This window comes from Drosophila busckii, chromosome 2L (genome assembly GCF_011750605.1).
Source record: "Drosophila busckii strain San Diego stock center, stock number 13000-0081.31 chromosome 2L, ASM1175060v1, whole genome shotgun sequence".
In the NCBI taxonomy this organism is placed as follows: Eukaryota; Metazoa; Arthropoda; class Insecta; order Diptera; family Drosophilidae; genus Drosophila; species Drosophila busckii.
The window spans coordinates 3,260,355-3,285,663 of NC_046604.1; the positions used below are offsets into that span (position 1 = coordinate 3,260,355).

The 25,309-nt window shown below is 38.9% G+C and overlaps 3 protein-coding genes across 4 annotated transcripts; 1 reads left to right on the plus strand and 2 right to left on the minus strand.

The window, feature by feature from the left end:
• Window positions 1-717: 717 nt before the first annotated feature.
• Window positions 718-25,309, minus strand: LOC108604281. Of its 2 annotated transcripts, XM_017993688.2 has the most exons (12): window positions 24,909-25,309; window positions 21,365-21,487; window positions 19,627-19,790; window positions 10,835-11,264; window positions 9,605-10,016; window positions 9,116-9,546; window positions 8,902-9,046; window positions 8,685-8,836; window positions 7,882-8,198; window positions 7,510-7,800; window positions 5,283-5,390; window positions 718-1,065 (listed from the first exon to the last, which is right to left on the minus strand). In XM_017993688.2, exons 1-12 carry the CDS (start codon window positions 25,057-25,059, stop codon window positions 880-882), a joined length of 2,910 nt encoding a protein of 969 aa, XP_017849177.1. In that variant the 5' UTR covers window positions 25,060-25,309; the 3' UTR covers window positions 718-879. The 2 variants fall into 2 exon arrangements, with proteins under 2 accessions (XP_017849177.1, XP_017849186.1); XM_017993697.2 differs by lacking the exon at window positions 5,283-5,390.
• On the plus strand, window positions 11,618-12,545 carry LOC108604371 (membrane steroid-binding protein 2). Its single transcript, XM_017993823.1, has one exon. The coding sequence runs from the start codon at window positions 11,707-11,709 to the stop codon at window positions 12,349-12,351; it is 645 nt and encodes a 214-aa protein (XP_017849312.1). The 5' UTR covers window positions 11,618-11,706; the 3' UTR covers window positions 12,352-12,545.
• Window positions 16,309-18,070, minus strand: LOC108604324 (putative adenylate cyclase regulatory protein). The gene has a single exon (XM_017993753.2). It carries the CDS (start codon window positions 18,035-18,037, stop codon window positions 16,433-16,435), a length of 1,605 nt encoding a protein of 534 aa, XP_017849242.2. The 5' UTR covers window positions 18,038-18,070; the 3' UTR covers window positions 16,309-16,432.

Sequence of the window (25,309 nt, forward strand, 5' to 3'; positions counted from 1 at the left end):
TCAAAATGCATTAAATATTCTTTTGCGTAATACTTATGCAGTATTATTATGTTTGCGTAAGTGTGTGTGTGTGTGTGTGTGTGTATTCGTGTGTGTGTTTAAATTGAACATATTGCTGTTGATGTGCAAATATTAATATTGAACAAGCTACAATGAGAAGCGGCGCACAAAGTCGCACACAAACATAAATAAATGAGTTAAAAATTAAACACAAAACGAATCAATCACAGGCAGAGATAGTCAGTGACAGAGAGAGATAAATAATTTCTGATAAAGCTTGTCAGTATTTGCATGCTTAATATGCATAATTATATAACATACATACATATAAGTATGTATGCAAATGAAAATGAGTTTGTAATTAAAATGCAATACTAAGTAATTACGACTGCAGCGCTCAACGTCAAGCAAAAATAATATATACAAATAAAAATAAAAAAAAAAATAACAAATGATACATTTTTGAACTGCAACAGCTTTAGCCTAAGTGACAAAATGCGAAATTAATTTACAAAACTTTTTAAATGACTAGCAAACAGGCATCAACGGAAATTAAATTAAATTATATGGCAAAGCAATTACAATTTAATTTTAAGCAAAGCCAAATAAAGAACACAAAACAACTAAACCAAATGTTTCAAAACAAACGCGTTTCTCTCTCTTTTTATTAATTGATTTATAACATAATAGCATTTAACGGTATGCATAATTTATATATAACATATATAACACACATTTACAACTAACGGTTTGTATCCAATACATAATATATATATTTATATCAATCGACGTTGCCTACATTCATACTGCTGTGTAATTTCATTTGCTTTGGTAATATCACTCATACGCCACACAAGCCCGCGATTATGTCTCGTGGCATCAATTGTCCTCGCTCTGCAGTTTCGCCTTGCCATTGCCATTGGCATTCGGAGGCGACGGCGTTTGTGTTGCTGGCTCAGCAGCAACAGCGGTGGTTGCTGCCTCTTCCACGGCGAGCGGCGAGACAATTGTCTTTGATGCATGCAACTCTGTTTCCTCGGGTATAACCTTGGGCCCCTCCTGATCCTGTGCGTAGTGAGAAAAATATATTGAAAATAATTAAATATATATTTATAAATGGATTATCTTTATGCATGCTAAACATAAAGCATAACAATGCGTAATTATTTAACAAACATGCAAGCGATCAATAATCTTTTTTCAATTTAAAGCAATCGAAATTTTATTTAACATCTGAATCTTAAGCGCTTTGCTGTTATATGCTTATTTCTTCGTTTACTTTTTTGTATATTACCCATACTCATATATAAAACAGATTTGCTATTTCAAAGTTTTAAAGTTTTTTATATAAAACAGATTTTGCTATTACAAAGTTTTAACGTCTTCCAGCAAATTTGTAAAATAAATTATTATTTTGCTTACAATAACGTCAAGATAAAATACAATTTAAGAAGAACTAAAAAACTGAACGTTGAATAAGTATTTTCTGAATTGAAGAAAATAGATAGGTCCGCTCTCAGTCAGCTCTCAATTGAAGAAACAAAGAGAGTTTAGTTCACTTATGCTCAATTTGAAGCGGAGCCAAAGCATGAAAGCCTCTCAGAATGCGTGGCCTTAAATTCTTAAAATTCCCATTTAGTTTTAGCAGCTAACGCCTTATGACTTATGTGCGCCAAGTATGATAAGTTTTGGCTTTGAAAGTGTTTGCCGCTTAGCCATGAAGATCGCTTCACTCTCAGTAGAAGAAAGGCCATGAGAGTGGACTAAACCAACTCTGTTTGTTTCTCAAATTGAGAGCGTTGGTCGTTGCTGTCTTCAAATGAGAAATTACGTGAGTACTTTCAATTCTAACCCATTCAAATTTAACTCTTACATTCAAAATTAATATAGTTCTTTTATAAATGCAATTTTATTTGGCTTTATTGTGGCTAAGCTAGTTGCAAATATTTAAGGAATTTTCACTTAGATTTTCGACAGCAACACCCTTTGCCAATAGCAGGAACTACGCTACTCAATTAAATTTGCGGCAATTAAAAATGTACTCGATATGCATTTTACGCTAGAATGCAAATAAATAATGCATTTAATATTTACAAAGCATTGCCTGTGCCTGCTAGTGAAGCCAATTAAAAACTAAAAACAAAACGTAAAATCAATTCGCAGGCAAAACAAGCATACAAATTAACTATCCAACCAACTGCAGCAAGTGCAAACAAATAAACAAACATAATGAAAACTAAATCCCTGCCAATATCAATACTACCCTAGCACACGTCACGCCATACAAAATAAGTTTGTTTATATTTCGTTGAACTTGCTGCTGCTCGCAGTGTTTTCTATTTTTTATTTGTTTTAAAACTTGTGCAAATATGCGTTTGTTTGATTGCGTTTTTAACCTGCATGCTAATTTCTGTTTGCGAACAAAAAAAAAACTACACATACACATGCATTTAAGTGGCCAACAAAACGATTTTTAAATGAAATAACTCTCATTGGATTTCTGCAGCCATCGGCTGATGCTGCTGCTGCTGCTGATGCAATTTTTCGTCATTTTCACAAGCATGCAAACAAAGTTTTACCAGTTTTTTAAACTGTTCAGTCTAAAGCCTAGCAATACCCTAATTGGCTGCATTAAGAGCAAACCCATTGCTCAAAGCAAAAACAAACATTTCCTTTTTAAAGTTTGACAAATTACTAAACTAACATTGTTAAGACAAGGCTGCAGTTTTCATAATTTTACTAACTAACTAGTACAGGTATTTTCAAAGTCGTTATGCCAACTGAGCTCTGCGAGTTTTGTTTGCATTGCATTTCCACGTCATCAGTTTAAATCGCATGCAGTGCAGCATTCGTTGCTTTTGATTGGTTCGAGCGTGGGCCTGGGCTTGCTTGTTTTGGCTTTGCTTGTGCGCTTGGCTTTTATGAAAACGTGGTAGAACTGCAAAGCTTTGCAGCTGAATGCACAAAGGCCACATGTATGCGCATCTTAAGTGGCGCTACTGCTGTAATGCGCATCAGTTCATATCGCTGGGCAAGGAATAAAACATGCCCCACCTGTTCCCTCTCCTCCCCACCTGCGCTGCTCCTCCCTTGGGTTGCTTTTGTTTGCTGGCGCTCTCTGCCTTATAATAAAAAATTACTTACGCACAATTTCGCGTTCATTTCTTGTGCGTGTTGAGCGCAGCTTGACGACCAAATTTAACAATGACACAAACTGCCCCCTCACCCACACCCCCACTCAGTTGGCAGCCTCAAATTACATAGCATTCAATTTAAGACACGCACATATATATATATGTATATATCTTTTTTATATCTGCTGCTGCTCATCGATAAATCGCTTTATGTGTAGCGCACGAAATAAAAATATTATCAGCAAAAATTTGTGGCGAAATGATGCCCCCTCTAAAAAAAAAAAAATATTTCTATTGCTCACAGGAGTGTGAGAGTACTGCTAACAGGAAATGGAGAAAATGCTACGTCTCTCCTAGGAGTGCTCTCGTATGTGCCATTGAAATAGTAAAATATGGGCATAGCAACCAGCAACGTGCGCACAGTGGGCCAAAAGACAAAACAATCAGAATTAACAATTGCTACAGTTCAAGCTATAATGCAAATATTAATAGCAATATAAAGCGTTGATTCTAAGCACAGTGGCTTCATTTACGTTAGCTTTCAATATTTTATCTTAATTGCTTTACAATGAATGCATTTTTTACAAAACTATCAAGCATCGGCTAAGTTTCAATACCCCAAAGTATGGAAGATCTTCTATTATTCGCGAATCTAAGTGAAAGTTTTAGGCACGCTTCTATATATATATTAAATGCAATACGAACTCAAAAAGGATATCAAAGAATATTGTTGGGGGCATCAGAGAAATGTTGTTTCTATAATTAAATTAAACGAACTAACAATTTGGTTTGAAATGAATAAAACATGCCGTTTCTATTATAACTAAATAACTATTCAAATTTAAAAGAGAAGCCAACCCAACTCAAAATGATGAATGAACAATATATGAATTAATTGAATATTGAATTGTGGAATGAGAATTGTGCTTTCAAAAGCATATTAAACGCTTTACGTTTAACCTCAAACTTAATACATATATTCCATACACTGTCCCATTAAACTTTCAATTCGTTTGCCGTCGCTTTGCAGACTGTGTTTGGTTCTTTAGCAATGTTTCTTTGTTTGTTTATGCTAGAGCTTGTTTTCGCTTCATTCACATTTCTTTTTTTCTTGTTTCTTTTTGTGTTTGCGTTTTCGCTCTGCCTCTTGTGCTGTGGCGCTGTCTGTTGTTTGGGGTAGTTTGGGAAGTGAGGGGCGGCGCCCAACTCATTGTTGCTCTTGCAACAGCTGCGAATGTTATTTTTTTTTTATTTTTTCGTCAACTTGTACTAAGTTGAACAACAAATCATTTGGCTTAAAACGCAAACAAAATCAATGCGAAAGAAAAATAGCAAAGGCGACATTTTCAGCGAATTTTTCAAGTCCCACAAGAGGTGCTGAAAAAACACATTCGCTTTACTCAGATATGACATGCAAAGGGAGGAAGGGAGTTGAGGAGTTGAGGGGAAAAGCTGCTCAAATTGGGCGACGAGTGTGCGAAATTAAACTAAATTTAACTAAGCGTGCACTGCATGCAAAGGCGTGCAGAATGGTGGGCGTGGCAATGCGCAAAAAACGCAGCCAAAAGCCAAATGGCGCAAATGTGAAATAACTTGATGCCCGGATGGCTACAGCAAGAAGAAGCAGCAGTAACAACCAAAAGCAAAAACATAAACAACAACAAGGATAACGAGTGTGCTACACATGCAATATATGCTGCGCTTCTGATCTCTCCCTCTTTCTCTCGCTCTCTCTTTGGTGCGAGTTTTTTTTTTTTTTTTTGATGCTGCGTTTCGCTCAAATGCCAAAGTCATGCTCAAATATATAACTGTACATGCATGCAATACAATCTACACACACACACACATGCACATATGAATAGCTAACTGTCAAAATACGCTTGCAGAGTTATCTCATAGATTAGATCTATTTATTGGCAGTCCATAATACCCACACTATATTTTCTATAAATTGAATTCAATTTTATTTACTTAGCAGTGTTTGAAATAATACAAGTGGAGTCATTAATCATTAGTTTTTATGAGCTATCGGACTCTATCTCCCTCTCTCTCTCTGCAAGCGTATTTAATATTCGGCTAGCCGAACGCATTTTTTGATAAATAATTTGAGTAGCTCTAGTGTTTTTTTGTTTTGCTTTTGTACATTACCATTAACAAGGAGCTGGGTATTACGGTTAAATCCACAGCGGGTATTGAAGTTAACAAACCACTCGGATACTTTTTCATGCGGCTCGGAAAAAATGTTGACTCCACGCCCTGTTTCGTATGCGAATTGCATTTGTTTGTAAACACAGCCAAAGTACAGACTTACAACTAGTTGGGGCATTAAAAAGAGAGTTGCATTCGAAGAAACAAACACACACACACACACGCAGAGTGAAATATCGATAGTTGAGGAGTGGGGGCAGGAGAATAGGTTTATTTTGAGCTGATGCGAACTTTTGCAGGCGTTGCTGAGCTCCCTGCTGATTTTTTGGCTTTTTCTCGCCTTTTTTTGTGGCTAAAGTTACGGGTTATGGGTGCGCTCTCTCTCTCTCTCTCTTTCGCTTTCTCTCTGGCTGCTTGGCTTTTGTTTCCTGCTCAGTGATGTGCAGCGCCGGCCAGCAGTCAGTTTGTCAGTCTGTCAGTTTGGCAGTCAGTGTCTGTCCGCAGTGCTGTCCTTGCATATCGCTTGTTGGATTTTGTTTGTTGCCAGAGCTAAAATGGCAAAGGCAAAAGTTTGGCATGTTCATAAATTCATTAATTTGTTGCTGCTGCTGTTGGTGCTGCTGCTGTTGTTTTCAGTACTTTTGCTCCTTGCTGCGCATTTGTTGCACAACCACATTTGATTTATTGAATTATGGTTGCCAGGCATGCCATAAAAGCTTCGCCTGAAAGCTTTGCTAATTAATTATGAAATTAACTGCGGTAAAGCCTTCAATGCAAGAGCTATTAGATTGTGGCCATGGCCATCGGCATCGAATAACTTTGGCCACTTTTTTTGTTGCTGTTGCTCTTGCTGTTCTTTTTTTAATTAAATACAGCCATAAATTATTAATTACATTCGCCAGTTGAGCGAGATATTCTTATTGCAGATCAAGTGATTAAGCACACTTAGTTTTGTGCTTAATTGCAAATTTATTTACCGTAAAGCGAAGCTTGAATTAAAATTTAACACTAGAGCAAGCAAATGTTTTTTTATAAGCTTTACAGCAAACGGAATTTTACCTCAATTAATGTAACCGGGATTAAATGCTTATTAAAAAATAATTGCAACAAATGTTAACACTGCCATTATATACATTTTTTTCTCAATTTACTTAACATTTATTTAAATATTAAGCTGCATTCATTTGAAAAAACAAATTGTTTTAATAATTTTGCTTGGACGTCGACTTTCTACACATTAAATAAATAAAAGAATTTTTTAAATGAATTTTTTATATCTTATACTACTGATTGAAATTGTTAAATTTAAAAAAAATAAAGAGACAGACAATTATTTTTACAATCAAAACATCTATGGAATACAAATTTTAAAAATATAATTTTAATGAATATTCGTTACTACAAACAATTTGTATAAATTGTGCATAAATTAGCAAAAAGAAAGTATATTACTTGAGTAAAACTAAATTATTATGAATATCTACAAAAGCGTGAGGCTGGACTAAAGTCAGAGTAGTTGCGTTAAAGTCAAAGTCTGAGTCGTGTCAATATTGTAATTAACATTCAATTGTGTGAGCATGCGAATCATTATATTAAGCACAGCAAGTTGCGAAGGCCACTTGAGTTGGAGTTGGGTGGTCTCGCCTCAAAGCTAAGCTAAGCACTGGAGGCTTAGCTGAAGACCAAAACAACTGGCAGCCGTCAAGGCGACCAATTGACGGGACTGGTCTGTACGTTAGTATTTTGTTTGTCTAACAAAACAAAAACCAATAAAGTTGCCTGCCATTCGAGTTGGAAGTAGTCGACGTCGTCGAAGAAGAAGAAATCAAAGCCATTGAAGCGGCATCAAAAGCAAAAGCAAAAGCAACAAATTCAAATGCAAAAAGGCATTGAGAGAAAAAAGAAAAAATGTGAAATGAACAATGAAGCGGATGCTTTGGTGCACAGCATCCGGTTGTCAGGACAGCAGCAGCAACAAGGACATGACCAACGCTAGTGTTCACTTCAGCTAGTCAGGCTATGCTAAAAAGTTATGCCGGGGCAACAGCTGCCGAGCATTTTTAAACAACTGTCGATAGGTGCGTGGGGTTGGAAGTTGAAGGGAAGAAATCAAAACAATTGACGGCAATCATCGGCAAAAGGTACAAACACACACACACACACACACACACAGTTATACAGAGATTCAATTGGGGGGTGGGGTAGCTTTTGGGTGGCTCGCACTCACCTCCAATACAACACCCTCGAGAGCGGGCTGTGAGATATTCTTTAGGTTGGTGTGATTCAATTTGGGCGCACTGTCGGCCCGATTGCGACCCAGTGATTGATTTGACGTTTTGTTATCGGCTTTGCTCAGCATCGAGTTGTTTGACGATTTGTGATTAATTTCCAGCGCCGAACGCAGTATGTCCACCTTGGAGGCACTGCTACCAATATTCCCATGCTTGCCATGCACACCACGCAACGATTCCACATTATAGCTGCTGCGACGCACCGACAAATGGTCATGTATATCCGCCTAGTAACCACACACACACAAAGAGAGAGAATTTAGTTTGGAATTTCAATTAAAAAACTTTTCTTTTATGCTCGAACTCACCCGCGAGCCACGCGGCAACGAGGACAGGCTGCCAATCTGATTGTATTTGATCATGAGACTCAGACGTTCCAGCGACATGGATGTGCCCTGCTCCTTGGTCGCAGGCTCCGTCAACTTCTCCGTCTCACCCGTTTCCGCCGCCTCAATTTCCTCCTCCGACTCCTCGGTGGTGTGATCGAACTTACGCAGCCAAATCAAATGCAACAGCCCATAAGCAATGCCGCCCACCACCGCCAGCAGTCCCATATAGCGAAAGGCGTCGCGTGTGCCAAACTGTCCAATGAGCAAGCCACCCGTAAAGCTCCCACTGCCACGTCCTGTACCAAATAATCACATAATGAAGGTCATTGTGTAAAGTTTACAGAGGATTTCTGCTTAAATTTATTTTGAATAGCAAAGCAGCTTTTAAATAGCTGCGAAGCTGATTAAAATATATTTATAGCATGTTTATATTTAAATGCAAATTTTATAGACTTTGATAAGAGCATTGTATATAATATTCTTCAAATTATGTATATTTTTAATTTTCGTACACAATTGAAAAGCATAACGATTTACACATGATTTAAAAAACATCAATCCAAATTTTACAGTTTAGAGATTTAACATTTTTTTTTATTCCTTACTCAAAAGAGATGTTTTTTAATTTTTTTTGTTACGAATTCAGTTTTGAAGTCTTTCCGATTAAATTGTACAGCTTGTGCTTAACAAAATCAATTTTAAAAATTAACAAAAAATTGGCGCAAGCTCATTTTACAACGTGCAGAGAAAAAAACTAATCTTTAATTTAACTGCGAGCTTACCCAAACTGAAGTGAGCCATGCCCAGGACACCAATGAGCGTGGCGAGCAGACTTTTGGGCGCCAGTATGGAGCAGTAGGTGGCGGCGGCCACCCACATTAGATGACAAGATAGCGACTCCATTGCCTCGAATGGAAAGCACCACCAGGCATTTCTAAATGAAATCATTTTTGTTTTTATATACGCGTCGTTGCTATAAATTACTTAAAGCCCACTCACTCGATAAAGGAATAGCCCACAAGTCGTCCGGCATGCGAGAAGAATGCGATGATAATCAAATTAACGTGGCCAAAGATGCGTGTGATTTTCTCGGCGCCATAGAGAAAGGGAATGCTGCTGACGGTGCCGACGGTAATCGTAATGCCTGCAAGCAGAAGAAGCTCATTAAAGGTAAATGGCTGCGACTTAGTGCGCCTTTTGTTTGGGCACTCACCGAGCAGATAGTTGGGTGCGCCCAGTTCCTTGAGATACAGGAATAGAAAGCTTTCGATAAAGCCCCAGAAATTGCCGAGCACAAACAGAAATATAATGAACGCAATCACGTGCGGCATTTTCAATAGATTCCACAAGTCCCTGAACACATTGTCCGCCGGCAATTTCTCGCCCAATGGCATCATTAGCACGGACATTGTCGATATCACCAGCAGCACATCGTACGTGTAGAACGCCGCCGAGTAATCCGTGTAGCCCAGGCCACGTGACGAATAGTCTATCATGATGCCCGTGATGGGTGAGAATATGGCCATGCCTATGCTGGAGAACAAGCGCTCGCGTCCAAAGTCGCCGCCGAACTTCTCAATCATGGTCAACGCTATGGGATCCATTATGGTAACGCCAGCCGACAGCATAGTAGTAGCCAGAAAACTATAAAAATAAAATATTTATTAATTATGCAGCACTTTTATTCATTTCTCTTACGCACCGCAGCAAGAAGTAAATCCAAAAAATGGTATCGTCCGTCTCCTTATAGTCCGGCGGACATATCTCGGGCGCGTTTAGCGTAAACGTGCAGCGCTGCATCATGCACTTCACCGCCTTGCTGTTGCCCACATAGGATATATTGGTGCGTCGGACCAGGCCACCGCAACGCAGATCCAAATCATCCATGTCCGTGAGATTGATTTGCATTTTAATCAAACGCTCCTCGCCAAAGCGTTGTCTGATATCCGTCACTGTTTCATTGTCGTCCTGTTCAATTTCCATGCCCAGCTGCTCGGTTGGATCCGCCAGATCGGGATGCATCTGCAGCATAAAGTATGTGCCATCCCCATTGTCCGAGTGCACCCAACTGCTGCTTGCCTTTTGTTTATCCGTTGAGCCATCGCCTGTGGAAACTAGAAAGTGTGCTTTGTTATTAGAGCAGCAGTAACAAATTGGCTTAGTGCTGTGCCAGGACAATTGGTCAGGCAGACGCAACAATTTTCAATTGTTCAAGTGTCGACAGTGTTTGCTTTGTTAGTTTGACTTTAGTAGGATGTATCCTGTTACAGGATTTACAAGTATACAATACATGCAAACGAATGAATATATATATTTGTTTACTCTGCTACACTCAGCTGAGTTAAGCTGCTTTAAATTAAAGCGAATTCGAATACAAGTAACGTATACTTAATACACAAGTCTATCGTAACTGTTGTTGTTCTTTTTTATATAGGATGCTAAACTAAGTTTTTGCTAGCAATTATATGCTTAATATGCTCAGGGCAAGAAACGCCGCAGTCAGTTGTCAGTTTCATCTGTTGAAATTTAATAAAAACGCCGTTCAAAAGTTTTGCTAGGTGTTGCAAAAAGTTTAGCAGTTTTCTTGAAATGCGTCAGGCTCCAATGGCAACAGGCTGCCTCATGCACAACTTGCGTTTGAAATATATTTATTTCTGTTTGCGCATTGCCAAGGAGTTGCAACGAGTCCTTTTGCCGGCTTTTATGGCGCAACTTTGCGAGCGGGATGCGTGGCAGCCAAGAGGGAGGAGGAGCAGGAGGAGGAAGCGTGGTGTCGGTGGGCTACAAAAACAAACTAATAAAAGCAAATGACAAGCATGTGGACATGAAAGTGGCATGCAACATAGCGAACTGCTGGTACAACCAATGAATAGCACTATCTGGCAATGATAATAATCGTTGAGCTGTGGCTTGGTGGGAGTGTGTCACTTACGATTCAATCCCTGCATGGACATGGCTGGCAATTCAGCTGAGGCGGCGCCACCGCCTGTTTGCAAAGACATTGGCGATACGTTGTCCAGTGATGGGAACATGGTCGCTGACATATTAAGTACATCTTGGTATCTGCTTCTTGTCTGCGTGGCGAATAATGCTGGTAATGATGATGCGGGCGATGTGGTCGTTGTCGAGCTGCTTGTTGTTCCAGCTGCTGTCGTTGCATCGCCAAAAACTGATGTCGCCGTCGTCGTCGTTGTTGTTGTTGTTGTTCGCATTGTTGTGCTTCTGTCATATGCCGGCAAATCGCTATACAGCTGTGGGTTGGCCTGCTCCTGCATGAGACAATAGTCGACGCACTGATGCACAGCCAAATCTAGCTCCGGCTCCTCAGGGCACTCGCGACTGGGACACGGTGACCACCAGACCTGTAATAAAGCAAAAGCAAAAACATTGAAACATTGCTTGCTTAAAGACACAGCTGCATTTTACTTTGATTGCGTTATGTCCATGTTATTCTTGTACATAAGTTTTATCCGCATTGATTAGTTTTCTTTTTTATTTACGTTGTATTCTTATTGATCACAGAATGCCTGCAACCATTTTATTGCTCAAAAGCACTAGGCCGATATCTATCGATGTCGATAAAATTGCGCAACACTGAAACTGAGCGTGCAATAATCGCTTGTCAAATTTTAAGGTTAAATAAAAATCAATTAAATAAATATAAATTTGAAAGCAAGTAGGCCTGTTGAATATTAACTGTCTATTATCTTAGCTTGGCACACATTATTTTCTCTGAAGTTGACATAGACAAATAAAATAGAATTTCTGGTTAAATTGGAACAACTGAAAAAATATCTATGGAAAATGTCTTTGTGGATGGAGTTCATATCGCTCTATGAGCTGCATGAATGGCTTTCATTTGGCTTGGCCATCTTAGTGATAAGCTGGATATTTGGATATGCAGCCTATAGATGCATGCGTACCCAATATCCGACCTACGATGATGAGGACTTGGCGCCACCAGAGCACGTGCCGTTGTATGAGCCCCTAAGTGGACTCAGTTTGACCAAGGAGCAGCTGCTGACCTACAATGCAAATAATGAGCAGGGCAAATATTTGGTGGCGCTGCAGGGCGTGCTCTATGATGTGACAAGTGCGCCGCAGGACTTTGGACCCAAGGGACACTTTAAGGCGCTGGCTGGCACAGATATAATGGAGCATATTAAAAGCAACGCTCGCTTTGAGGTGCGTGATCTGAACACGTGCATAATGGAATGGCAAAATATGCTCGAGGATAATTTCTATGCAGCTGGAGTGCTTGAGGATGAACTAAAAACCGAGCTGGAGGACAAATCGGAGTACAATTCGGCGAATGAGGCTGAGGTAGAAGAGGCTGATGAGTATATGGAGGCAGACACCAGCGGTGCCTTCACAGAGCAGGACGGCAACGTAACGGTTGTGTGGAATGACATGGATGCAACGATGATGCCGCTGACTTCAGAGTGTTAGTTATGCTCTGGCGCTGCTGCCTGCACTCTATTTCAGACTATAGAATAATCCTTAAAGTAGACTATCATGTCAAAGCAGACAGCGGCAGACACTTAACCCCGCATAAGCCTCATATTTGAACTTAAGACCCTGCCTTGCTACCCACAACATAAATAAATATCGGTCGGATTTAATGTATCTGCATGGCCAGCCAACACTACGCTGTGTGTTGTCTCAAACATGGCTGCTGCTCTTGTTGTTGTTGTTGTTGCTGTTGCTGTTGTTGTTTATGCAGGCAAGCATGTACTGTATAGTATATGCGCTCTATATCCATTACGAATTTTAATGCGTATCCAATAAGGTCAGCCTGGCTTGGCTGGGCGTGGCTGTACGCCACAGCTCCGACCAGCAACGCCTGCAATAATAAAATGGTAATTTCCGCTGGCAGTATCGACGACGCCAACGACAATGACAACGACAACTGCGACTGCATATATGGTTAAATTTATGCCAAACGACAAGCAAACTTTGCCATAATGGCACAAAATAGTAAACCGCAAGCCAAGTACCAGCAACAGCACAAACAAGAGGACAAACGGACAATTGCTCTGCGGCCTAGACTAGGTATTCGATATGCTTGCTTGGAGCTTTGCTATGGTAAATGTTCACGAACCCTTTGCAAGTGTATACGCTAGTCGAGTTGGCTGCATTACTCTTTCGTTTGTTGTTCATTGCAGCTATTTTAATGGTGTTATTGTATTTTATGTGCACATCATAAATACAAATTCAATGTATGCCCTGCTTTTGACCATGTTCGTGGCAATAGCGAGGCGTGTGTGTGTGTGCTCCTGTATTTGTATTTGTGTAGCGGATGTGCGTATCTCATAGTACAAGATACTTTTGTGGCACATATGTATAGCATAGCATAGCATGCGACTGGCAATGGGCCAAGGAACATGAAACAAGTAGCAAGCGGCAAGCAGCCAGCAGCACAATGAAGGCTCTTCACACGCACACAGCTCCATTGCGTTTCATTACGTCTAACGGCAACGTGCCTCTAACACTCGCACTCAATTGCAATATATCTGTGTGTATGTGTATCTGTGTGTGTGTTTGTGTTGTTAGTGTTGCTTAAGTGCTACAAAACGACACAAAGATAAATGTACGTGATAGATACACACACGCACACATTCAAACATACTATAGCTACATAAGAACCTGACGTGCACTCCAATCTAAGTGGATTTTTTGGCATTGCTGCCCTGTTTAGCAGCAGCAGCATCCACAACACTCCCCCAAGCATCCAGATACATACACAAATGTATTCTATGCGCTCTCTCTTTGCTGTTGTTGTATTTTTTCGATCTTGTAGCTGCCTCAAATGCGTTTGCGTTCGCTTGCTTGTTAACTGTCAGTAGTAGGTTGGCTGCTGCTGTCATTTTCTATTTACCATTTGCATTTACCTCTCAATAGTTCGAGTACCTATTTTAAGGCAAGGTTTTACCATAATATGTCTGCCTGCCACACAATTTTTGTTGCTCCTGCTCCTGCTGCACGTGTGCCAACCATAATTCGATTTATCTTAAGCTCTGCTTAGCTGAGGCAAGTACTTGCCACTGCAATTTGTTGCCGCCATTGTCGATAGGTGCGACTGCCACAAAGCAAGCAAAGCAGAGCAGACCTCTTCAAATGCAGCGCCCACTCAGCTGTTGTCCAGCCATTCAGTTTCAGTCCGCATGCCACAGACAGCGCATCAATATAAGCATCAATTTATAATTTACATAACAACGTTGGCTATACAAATTACAAGTGCCGAGCAATACCAATGCTTAAAAACAAAATTCTGTATTTAATTAGAAATAATGTAAGCTGTGCGCTGAAATTCTGTATTTAATTAGAAATAATGCAAGCTGTGCTGAAATTATTTAGTATTATAGATTGGAGTATTTGCACTGCTGAGGCTGGAACAGGAAATGTAAAATTCTTTACCTCGTATAATCTCTGAGATCTTCTAGTAGACATATTCAGCTTAGCTTGTTGAAAAGCATGCACTACAATAACTCTATATACAACTTCATTTTTATAACAAATCAAAGTGTAAAAAAATATATAAAGCTCGCATGCATTGTTTTCAATATTGGTCTCACGCAAAAAATGCAATTGATCAGTAAATAACTCTTTGAGTTTATGTAATTTCTAATACATATATGCATGCTGATGACAATAAATAAATGCAAATAGAATGAATGAAAAGTCACAATGCAAGCTACTTTCAACCTTATCGAACTCTGGTCAGTGCCCGTGCTTACTGTTGTGCTTGATTGGATTGAGCATTTGGTAAACAAAGGCTTTGCTGCCTTGCCAGCACAATGGAAAGTCCCGTACTAAAATTTTTATTGCAGCAGAAGCAGAAGCAATAATAACAACAAAAGCAACAGCAGAGGCAGTAGAGCAAACAGTCCATAAGCATAAAGCACAGAGGAATGCATAAAAATGAAAATGTTGCCAATGTCTGCTGAGCAGCCACAAGCACACAGCTGAAGTGTCATACATATACACGCACACACACACACACATATATATTTGACAGTTATTTGCTTTATTTCAATAATTTTACATGACACAAATTTATGTGCATGCAAAATTCGAACGGCAGAGAAAAGGCCAATGCAAAGATGCACAAGAAAGTCGCACAAATTGTTCGAAGCGCACTTTTTGCCTTGGCAAACGACATAACAGGGTGATACCAACAAGCGCACACAGACACAGTGCGTATACGTGACGCGTATATGTGTGCCTGCTGTATCCTGCATTTGTGTTTGTGGCAACGTGTGTCATGTTGCTGGGCGCACAGCAATCTATAGTTGGTAAATGTTTGCAGCAGCTGTCTCTGTTGCGCCAATATGAAAGCTGCTTGCAAATGGCGTCGCGTTACGCATACGACGCGAGTACACACACCCACACACAAACACACACAGACAGAGATACATGCATACGCACACATATACAACAAGCTGCTGAGCGAGGCAGAACGACACAGATACTTCCTCTACGCTCGCCTAGCTTTGTACTATGGGCCAATTGGACTTTTGTATCCTTAATAAAAAAATATAAAATAATAACTAAAGGTGGGAAGACCAAGCAACTAAGACCATCGACTCGGTACCCTTAAATAAAATAATACTATTTGTAAATATGTATGTAATTTTGGACATTTTCTTAACAGCAGCATATAATTTTAACAGCTGTTAACTTATTTTGCTTTACTGCTTGAACACTTTCTACATTCGAAGAACAAAATTCTCAAACTACCCACAGTGCTATGTGTGCGTTTTATGACTCTATATGTATGCGTATGTGCCTGTGTGTGTGTGTGTGTGTGTGTGTGTGTGTGTTAACATTATGGCGCGGCAAATAAAAGCCGGCTTTTATGTGGCTGCTGCCAGCTCCGCAGCGCCATTTCACAAATAGAGACATCCGTAGCATGAAGCTAGAGAGAGACTCGACTCGACTCGCAAGCGTCGCAATTGAAAACGTGTCCAATGCAGCATTTTGTATTAAGTAAAACATGCCTTGAAGCCAGCCGCATGCAGTCAAGGATATGAGCTTTATTTTCACATATGCGAAATTTAATCAAATAAAACTTGCTTCCGCTTCTTTTATTTCGAGTTCATCATATGTCATTCGTTTGGCCTTAAATGAGACATCAAGCTGCTTTTATATTGCACTTTGACCTTTTGAGGCAGCAAAACTCCCAGCTTCAAGCTTATTGTGGCTACAATGGTTTTCATGACCCGCACTTGCTCAAAAGAAAAGAATTTAAAATTCACAAAATACACAGAAATAAATTATTTAACCTGCCACAAAGTCGAAAAAGGTATAGAACTCTTAAGTCTAATTATTTTGTTGGCTTGAAGCTTTTCAAAGTTCGACAGTTACAAAATTATTGACACAGTCGCTACTATTTTTGATGCTTTATTTCTTTATTGGGCGCATTATTAAGAAAATGCTTTACACAGACAGTACATAATTGTAAAATGTAAAAAAAAGATTTCAACAGCTTCAATAGTACATATGTGGACCTTACAAGAAAGAATGCAAATCAAATGGACTCATCAAATTGTTCGAATAAAATGGCAGCAGGTTCAGGCTTTGAATAAATTGTAGGTATCATCGATATGTCCAAGAACTTCTTGGAGGCCACTTTATCATCCAGCAGGCTAATTAGCGTAATATTGCAGCCATAGAGATGCAGCCTAATGGGCTTTAGTGGTTGATTGTCGCCGTCGGCTACGAAGGAGAGCGGCAACTCATCCGTCAGCTGAGTGCAACACTCTAAATAAACTTGCTGCAGTTTAGGAAAGTTGAGCAGCAGTCGAAGTACACCTCTGTTGGTAATGTGGAGACAAGAGCTGAGATTGAGCTCCTCAAGTTGCTTTAAGCTATAAAGTGCCGCCAGGCCGAGATCTTCAATTGTACTTTGGTTGATCAAGTGCAATGAGCGCAATGCATACAACTGACCTATTTGAGCAAGTATTCCGACATCAATGGTTGCGGAGTTGATCACTTTTAAGTACTCGAGCTGATTAGATTTATGCCGAACAAGCTGGCGCAAGAAACTCCAATTCAACGATCTCCCATCATTATATTCAATAGTTAGTCTCCTAAGCGCCGGCAATGTAGCAACGTACTCATACTCCTTAAACCATTTCTTATCTTCGAAGAGAAGCTCCTCCAGATTAGCACAAGTGACGTCGGTATAAAGCACATGAAACGTATTAATCATATTTTCAATTCCTCTGATATCCAATTTCTTGAGATGCACGAGCGTCTGACATATATTTGGCAGTGAGTATCCCAGAAAATTACAGCTACTCACTAAGGTTAGTGATTCAATCGTAGCTGGTAATGCATCTATGCCAATGTCAGCCAAAAAGTTGTGAGAAATGTCCAGTTCCTTCAGCTGCGTCAAGTGCTTCAATGCCTTCAGATGTGTATTCATTAGACTGCAGCCATCCAAGCGCAGACTCTCCAAGTTATGCAAGTTTGCCAGCAGGTTATGTATGCTAGCAAAGGTCAAATGAGTTTTCGTAAGATCCAATGATTTCAAGTTAATGCAATGCCTGCCCAAAAATTTGATTGCACGTTTGCGATTATTTTTCAGAGTCCCGCTGATCTGCTGTACATGGTGTCCAGATAATACAAAAAAGTCGCGTATATCCCACAGGGTCATCATGTCTAACGTCTCACAGCTCAGCGACGCGTGCAGCCACGGCGAGGCAAGTTCATAAACGGCACGAAAGCGCGTACAGCTGCGTGCAAAGCGTATGCGATCCTTAATTGACAGCATCTCAATTATTATGCGTAAGCAATCATCGTTCAATTTCATTATTGCCGCCCTCTGATCACTCTTGAATTCAATGATGGCATCGGGCTGATTCCAGCTATCGGAAACGGTTGCATGAAAATCAAATCTCAGGCTCAAGAATTTGGAAGCACTATATGGATTATCGAATAGCACAAGTGCTGCCATTTTTTGTATCCTTCTGTTTATCCTTTTACCGATGAGGAACAATTTCAGTTCCAGCACCTTACCAAACTTTTCTAAATATGGCGTCAGCATTTCTTGCGTCATGTGTCTTGGCACATCGCTCAAATAGAGTTTCTTCACCAGCACATGATCCTCGGTGTACGCCAATTTGTCCATAAAATAATAAAACGGTAGACGTTTGTGTGCAGCTGTCATTTCTATTTTGCTCTTATTAAAAACTGTGTTTTAAAATAGAACAAACGCAACTGGAGCAGTGTTGGGTAACGTTCAATTGCACGATTCGTGAGCAGGCAAGATGAATTTGACTGACAATTAGTTCGCTACGTTCCATCGGATCTAGCATTTTTTAAGCTAGCGAATGCAATTTGGGAATTGCAGAAAGCGCAAATTGTGTTATTTCTTACATATGTTATTTTGTGTAAATAATTGTGTTAAACGTAATATTTTCCAATAATATTGATCACGAATAACAATAAGTTGAACTTTATTTTGGAGTTTCATTCCCATCTTCAAGTTTTGCTAATTGCCATCACTATTATTTCAAATATAGTTTAACTGTCAATTTAGAAATTTTATATCCTCGGCACTAAAACACACCAAAGTATTCATTGAAAAATGCAATTTTAGAAATTTTTTTGAACATGTTTAAACAAAACTGCATCGTTTAATATTTCAATTTTAAATTAATTAATGTACGAAAAAGCGAAATAACTTGCCAACTAATTGTTTAGATTTTGTTGCTAACGCTATCTAGAATTAAGCAATAAATTTATGCAGGTATTTGGCCGCAATACAAATTTAGCTGCTTGCATATTAAAGTTGAATTATGCAACAAAAGCAGTATTACAATATTATTTATAGGCTTTACAGATAAAGCTTTATGACATTCACGCGAGTTCATTTTTCGTTTTAATTCTGCTTTTATCTGTTAAATTTGTGAAAGCCACAAACTATTAAATTATTCATAAAGCTAAATAAATATGAATTTAGTCAAATGGTATTTGTGGTATGTAAGGCAGCAAAGCAATAAATAAATTCAAATGGGAATTATGTTACATTTATGTTAAGTCTACAGCTTATGTAAAGTGGTCATCGATAGCTAAGCAAATTCTTACGGCGACTATCGATAGTGATCATAGTCACTGTAACTGCTGCCGAATGTCGTATATTTGTTAACGAATGTTATTCAGGTAAAGTTAAATTTTCACAAGCAAAACCCTTAAAGTTCTTCACTGCGTGCTCTACATTGGAGTCAACTTGCCATTGTGCACTGTTAGCTACTTAACTTTCCCAAAACTGTTGTCATAGTCATCAACTTAGTGTTGCAGCAAGCAAGCGATGCAACAACAGCAACAGCCATAAAGCAACCGCATTAAGACTACCGTGCAACAGCTGTCTGCATGAGGTAGTGCTCCCCTTTGGCTGCTTGGCAAGTTCTTTACTTTTTTTTCGTGTGTGCAACTTTGTGAGCTCCTCGCACCTGCCTCACATATGTTGGTATGTGTGTGTGTGTAAGTAAAAGTGCATTTTGTATGCTAGGCGGCTGACTGCATAAAAGCAAATTCACAACAGGCTGAGCCTTGTGGCAGCTGCATCATTTAAGCCTTCAACTGTGCATCCTTTGGAGCCCTTAAATCCGCTTCCTGTTTAACTTTAAGTCAAGCTAACATGCTGCCGCAGCAATTGCAATGCAATTTGTAGTACTATTTAACAAAGTAATTAAAGAGAATATTTTTATGCCTTACCTCAATGTCGCCGCTATCCGGATGACGCAGCACAAATGCCGATGGCACCACGCCCGGTATCTCCTGTTGTGGTATGAAGAGCAGCGAGTGATGGAAAATCGCATTCAGCAACAGACTCATCACAACGACCGGTTTATATTTGCCAAATTTGTCAACGAGAAAACCTGCACAACAGTCGCGCATTGAGAAAGAGAAAAGGAGAGAGATAGAGCTAGAGAACTGTATGCATATGTATGTGTGTGTGTATTGACAAAGTGCTGCACTGACTATAAGTTGGCCCCAAGCATTGTCAGAGTGTTACTTTCAGTTTCGCTATTCAATTGAGAAGAGCACGGCGTATATCAAATAAATGTGATTTGAGCGCAGTGCCTCGTATTTCACTAGAAGTTGAGCTAAGTATAGCCATATACTAGCAATAGAATTGAATTTAAAATATTGTACCGTTAAGTTCATCGGCTTAAGCTAATCTTTGTACTGAGATAAAAACCGAGTTAACCTTTGCTGAAGCATCGACACATCCGTCACTGCCCCACGACCGTTAGAAGATTAACAGTGCAGCAAGCTTGAAAGCGCTTCATATAAAAGCTACAAAAAAAGAAAACGTAATCCTAAATTTTTAATACTCAGAATGTATTGTTGTTCTGAATTGAATATTTTTGCAGCTTGGCAGTTTTAATCATTTTTCAGGCTGAATCTGAGTTTACTTTTTATTATTAGTATTTAATTGTTCATTAAAATATAACATTTGTTTTTAAGTAATAATTAATTTATTTCGAAATCATTTCGGGAGCGCTTATCACTTAAAAGAAATATAAAATGCAGAGCCAAGCATAAGCCTGCTTGAACAATTTTGCAAAGCCAACAACAACGATGGGGAAAAAAATTGAAAATTTTTGAATTGTCATTTGAGCTGAGAGTGAATTAAATTATTTGCACTGCAGCACAAGTGGCCCAAAAAACTGTGCTATGAAAAATGTATGCAATGAAAAAATCCTCAGTCGTTGCTAGGGATCAACTCAAAAAACATACAAAACACGCAATAAAACGTAAAACAAGCAAATAAAAGCCACAACAAATAGTTAGCGTTAACAATAAAGCAGCTACTGCTCTACTACAATATATATACACACATACACATGCATATACGTGTGTATAAATGGCTTGCATGTATTGCAATCCATTTATGATACAAACTGTTGTTGGTGTTGTTGTGGCTATTGTGGTATTTGTTTTTATTATTTTTGTCAACTGACTGAGCCACAAAATGTGTGACAGGAAAATAAAATAAGGTAGATAAGCTATGTGAATGTGCAACAGCTGCAATCTACTACTGCATCCGAAAGATACAAATATTGCGATAGACTGAATAGATAGCTGTCACCAGAATACAGCCTCTTTCACACTATACATTTATTTGTATACGCACGTACGTATATAAAAATTGCGCACACTGAATTAATCTACAATATTTGTATAAATTTTACAACAGGCTTTCGCTCTAATTAATTACAGCTGCTCTATTGCTTGCTTTATTTATTTTGTCTATAGCAACATTCTTGGCTTAAATTAAATTCAAAAAGCTTATTTTCCACTTGCTGCACTTGCTTAATTAAGCATTTAATTAAAAATTCCCCGCTTCATTGGCGCATTAATTAAGTTGCATTACTTAAGCGCATAATCTGCACGTGTCTCTCTCTCTCACTCTCACTCTCTCTATGCTCGTGGTCCACAATCTTACCTGTAATTGGAGGACTGAGGAATGTCGTAAATGGCAATGCCAAATAGATAATCGCAATTTCTTCCACTGTCAATCCAATCGATTGCATGTGTATCGTCAAATAGGGCAACAGTGATGAAGTGGCTGAAATGTTAAGAGAATTTCGTTAATTGCTGAATAACTATTGAAAATGTATTATAATAAAAAAATTAAAAATTGTATGGCTAATTAGCTTATAATCCATTTATTGACTGTTTGTTTCTTTTAAAGTACACAAATAAACAAATACAAACTTGTTCCGAATCTTAAAATAATATTTAACATATGATTTGTTTTCTTTTCAAGTGTACTGCGAGTGATAAATCTTTAAGTCTCGTCTAGCAGACTTAAATTATAATTTATTGTTGCAACCGCACTAATAGTTATAGCAACATAAAAGCAATTACTTAAGATTCTTATGAAATACGGCCATCATAAAAATGTCGGGCAGTCACACACTCTTGGTGTGAATTAACTTGCGCTGCTTAAGAGCTACTTAAAGCACATTGCAGCTACTAGAGCCATTCACATGCAGTTCGGGTAGATGATTCAATGCAGGTGCATAAATAAATTATGGACATGCAACCGTATACGAAGCCAAAGTGTCGGGCAATTGTTGCTGTGCAGTTGCAGCAACAAAATGATGCAAATAATGTTGGTAAATTGGGCGAAGACAAAACGAAAACGAATGAAATCCATGGCACTTCAGCTGTGCAATGAACGCTTGTGGCTTATGAACTTCCGCTCACCGCCCAGCCACTCCCACCGTCCACTCTCGCGACGCCAGCCTTGACCGGTTGCAATGCAAACACACTGGGGGGAACTGTGGATATGGCATTGAATTGCGTGACGGGCATGAAAATTGATGTTAAAACGCATACGCGCACTTTTGCGCGTTTCATTTTTACATTGCCCAGGATAATTAACAATAATATAAAGCACATGAACAGCTACATGTGTATGCTTATGCGGGTGTGAGTATAAATGTGCGTGTGTGTGTGCGTGTGGGTATATTTTCAATGCAATAACAATTAATTGTTTTATGTGCGTATGTACGTTTGTAAAGTTGAAAACCAACGCACGGAAACGGAAATGCATACATGTCAGGGTTGTTTGGCTTGACGGCGTCGCTGTCGGCCAGTGTTGCCCTCTTTGCATGCCATTTGCATTATTGTCATAAGTAATTAATGCCCAAACCCTCACATTTTTACCAAAATTTAAAAAATTTATACTCTGCTCTGCTTTAATATAAAATATGCATATAACATATTTTTTATATATATTCACATTTTTAACTTAAAAAGTAAGCCTAGGCCTTTGCCATTTAGTGCAAGTATTTTTGCATTTTTAATGGGCAAATATTTTTGTGCTGCACAATAAAATTGAATTGTTTTATGCAGGCGCATGCATTCGAATAAAAATGTATAGTTTGCTGCAGAGAGAATACATTAAATTGTATAGCGTTGCTCAAAATCAACAAATCTTGTTGAAATATTGCACAAGGCTTTGCCAACTGTTTGCCAAAAAAAAAATATATAAACGAAGAAAACTAAAGCAAATATGAACAAATTTGCATTTCAAGAATGTCAAATGCATTCTATGCCAAATGAAATTTTTAATTATTCATTGAGTAGGAAATTTCATTAGTCAAAGAGCAAAACATACTCGGGAGCATAACTTTAAAATAGTTTAAAACGAGAATTGATAAGCTATCGAAGCTCGATATCGATAAAGCAGCAGACTCGTCGTTTGCTTTTAAATTTTAATTTAATTTAAAAATCGCCGACGCAGTTTAAAAATACACATGCACGTAATCATTTTGTCAGCATGTTAATTTGTAATTCGATTAATTTAATTTTAAAGCAGATTTAAAGCGCAAGTGCAGAATTCATATGTTAAGCGTATGACTTTAGCCAGGAGGAGAGAGAGAGCAAAAACAACAACAACTACAATGGCGCGCACATCAGGCCAAATAAAAAACGCATTAATACTAATATTTGCGACAATTTGACTTTAATGCCATAAGACAACAAACGTCAGTCAGTCACTCAGTCGGTCGGTCGGTCCACCAGTCGGCGCGACAGACAGTGTGAGAGTAAATTGTAGAAACGCAAATGTTTTTTGTCATTGACCGCCAGCAGTGAGAAAATGGCGCACGGTCAGATGATTTGAGTTAAGTTGAAAATATTCAGATGCTTGGCGCAACACAATGAGGCAAATCAAACTAAACCTTTCTCAAAACTTTAAGCACATAAGCTAGATTTATTTACAAAAGCCGCACACATGCATACAAATAAAATGTATATATGTAGATACAAGCGTGTGTATGTCTTAATTGCCACATGCTGGGAAAATCTGTGCAATCTTCGCAGGCCAACTACTAAGATGCATCATTCATCTCTCTTACACGCCGCCGCTGTCTCTCTCTCTGTCTCTGTGTTTGTGTAACTAAATTTATACAAATGTGTAACACATTTTGTGCCTAATTGATAACTTCCGACCAGCCTAGTCCCCCAGTTCCACAGTACCATCGTTATAAGCATGATAGTAGTTGCCTAGCTACATACACACATACATACAAACATAGTTAGTTGTCCACTGCACGCACATGAGCACTACGAGGAGAGAGAGAGTGGGTGGGTGTGGGTCGCATATAAGTTGTGATAATGAATTCAAAGATTCACTGTCAGCCTAACTCGGTCTCGGACTACTGCGGCAAACTGAAATTGCGATACTTAGCTAGACGAGCATGTCTCTGTCTAGCTAAGTATCTGTGTATGACTCTGTGTGTGTGTGTGTGTGTGTGTTTGTCTGTTTATATATGATACAAAGCCAACTGTACTTTTGTTGTGGTCAAGCTTTGTTTTGCATTTTATGTACATTTGCGTTATTGAGATGAGAACAACAAAAACTAATTAATACTTATGGCATAATTTGGATTTGGGTATTTTTGTATCTCATTTAATAAATTTTGTAAATAAAATATGCTTGAAGGCTAAATCAAACATACACAAGCAGAATACGATGCCATAGTTTGTTTATTTATTCTTTGTTTTTCGTTTATCTTTTCTTGTTATTTTTATTTTTACTAACTGAGTAACCTTCCATAATAACAAGCCCACCAACAGTTATTCTTTCAAAACATTTTACAACTATATAAAGCATCGACTATTCTTTTTTTATACTTATATATATATATAGCCGAGTGGCGGCCATAAAGCAGATTATAAAGAGCACCATAATTTGTTTGAACGATGTACAACGCGTCGTATGAGTGACATTTTCATTTGTCTTATCTGCAAGCCCAAGCACAGCAAACCATAAAAGGCTCACCCTCACTAACTGGTATTAACAATAAGTTAATTGCACGTCACGTTTTTCCAGCTGTCAGCCCGCACTCGAACTCGCACGCGGCCCCGCCACCCACCCATTGAATTGTTTAATTGCTGAGGGCGGGTTGCAGGTAGCTGACAACTATAGCAATTTGTAATTGGTTTTTAATGACAAAAAGGCATAAGGTACTTACCACCGTACATGACAAACAGCGTTATCTTGAGCATAATCAAATTGGGATTTATGCCGCGTCGCTGGCAAAATTCACCAAAGCGCGACAATTCGATTTTCTCCGTGTGGCTGGCATCTGTGGCCATTTCCTCGCTGACCATTTTCTTGCCCATTGTATACCACACACACACGCACACACTGACACTAATACACAATATTAAACACCAGCACTGTTTATTTATTTATTTGCATAAGAACTTGTTGTTGTTGTTGTCAGTGACAGTTTGAAGTTCGTTTCAATGAAATGCAGTCACATAAAACGCTCCCGTTGCCTTAGTTGAAATTTCTCGGTCAGACTACACACACATACGGCTAATCCACACACACACACAGCTAAAGCAGTGCACAAATATTTAACGTAGC

What these genes read in the sequence shown, in the direction of transcription:
- LOC108604324 (XM_017993753.2), bottom strand. Translation starts at nt 18,037, where the DNA reads ATGGACAAATTGGCGTACACCGAGGATCATGTGCTGGTGAAGAAACTC.
- LOC108604371 (XM_017993823.1), top strand. Translation starts at nt 11,707, where the DNA reads ATGTCTTTGTGGATGGAGTTCATATCGCTCTATGAGCTGCATGAATGG.
- LOC108604281 (XM_017993688.2), bottom strand. Translation starts at nt 25,059, where the DNA reads ATGGGCAAGAAAATGGTCAGCGAGGAAATGGCCACAGATGCCAGCCAC. An exon ending in CCTCAGTCCTCCAATTACAG is followed by an intron (nt 19,791 to 21,364) that starts GTAAGATTGTGG and finishes ACTGTTGTGCAG; the next exon opens with GTTTTCTCGTTGACAAATTT. An exon ending in TACCCAGCTCCTTGTTAATG is followed by an intron (nt 1,066 to 5,282) that starts GTAATGTACAAA and finishes CACTACGCACAG; the next exon opens with GATCAGGAGGGGCCCAAGGT.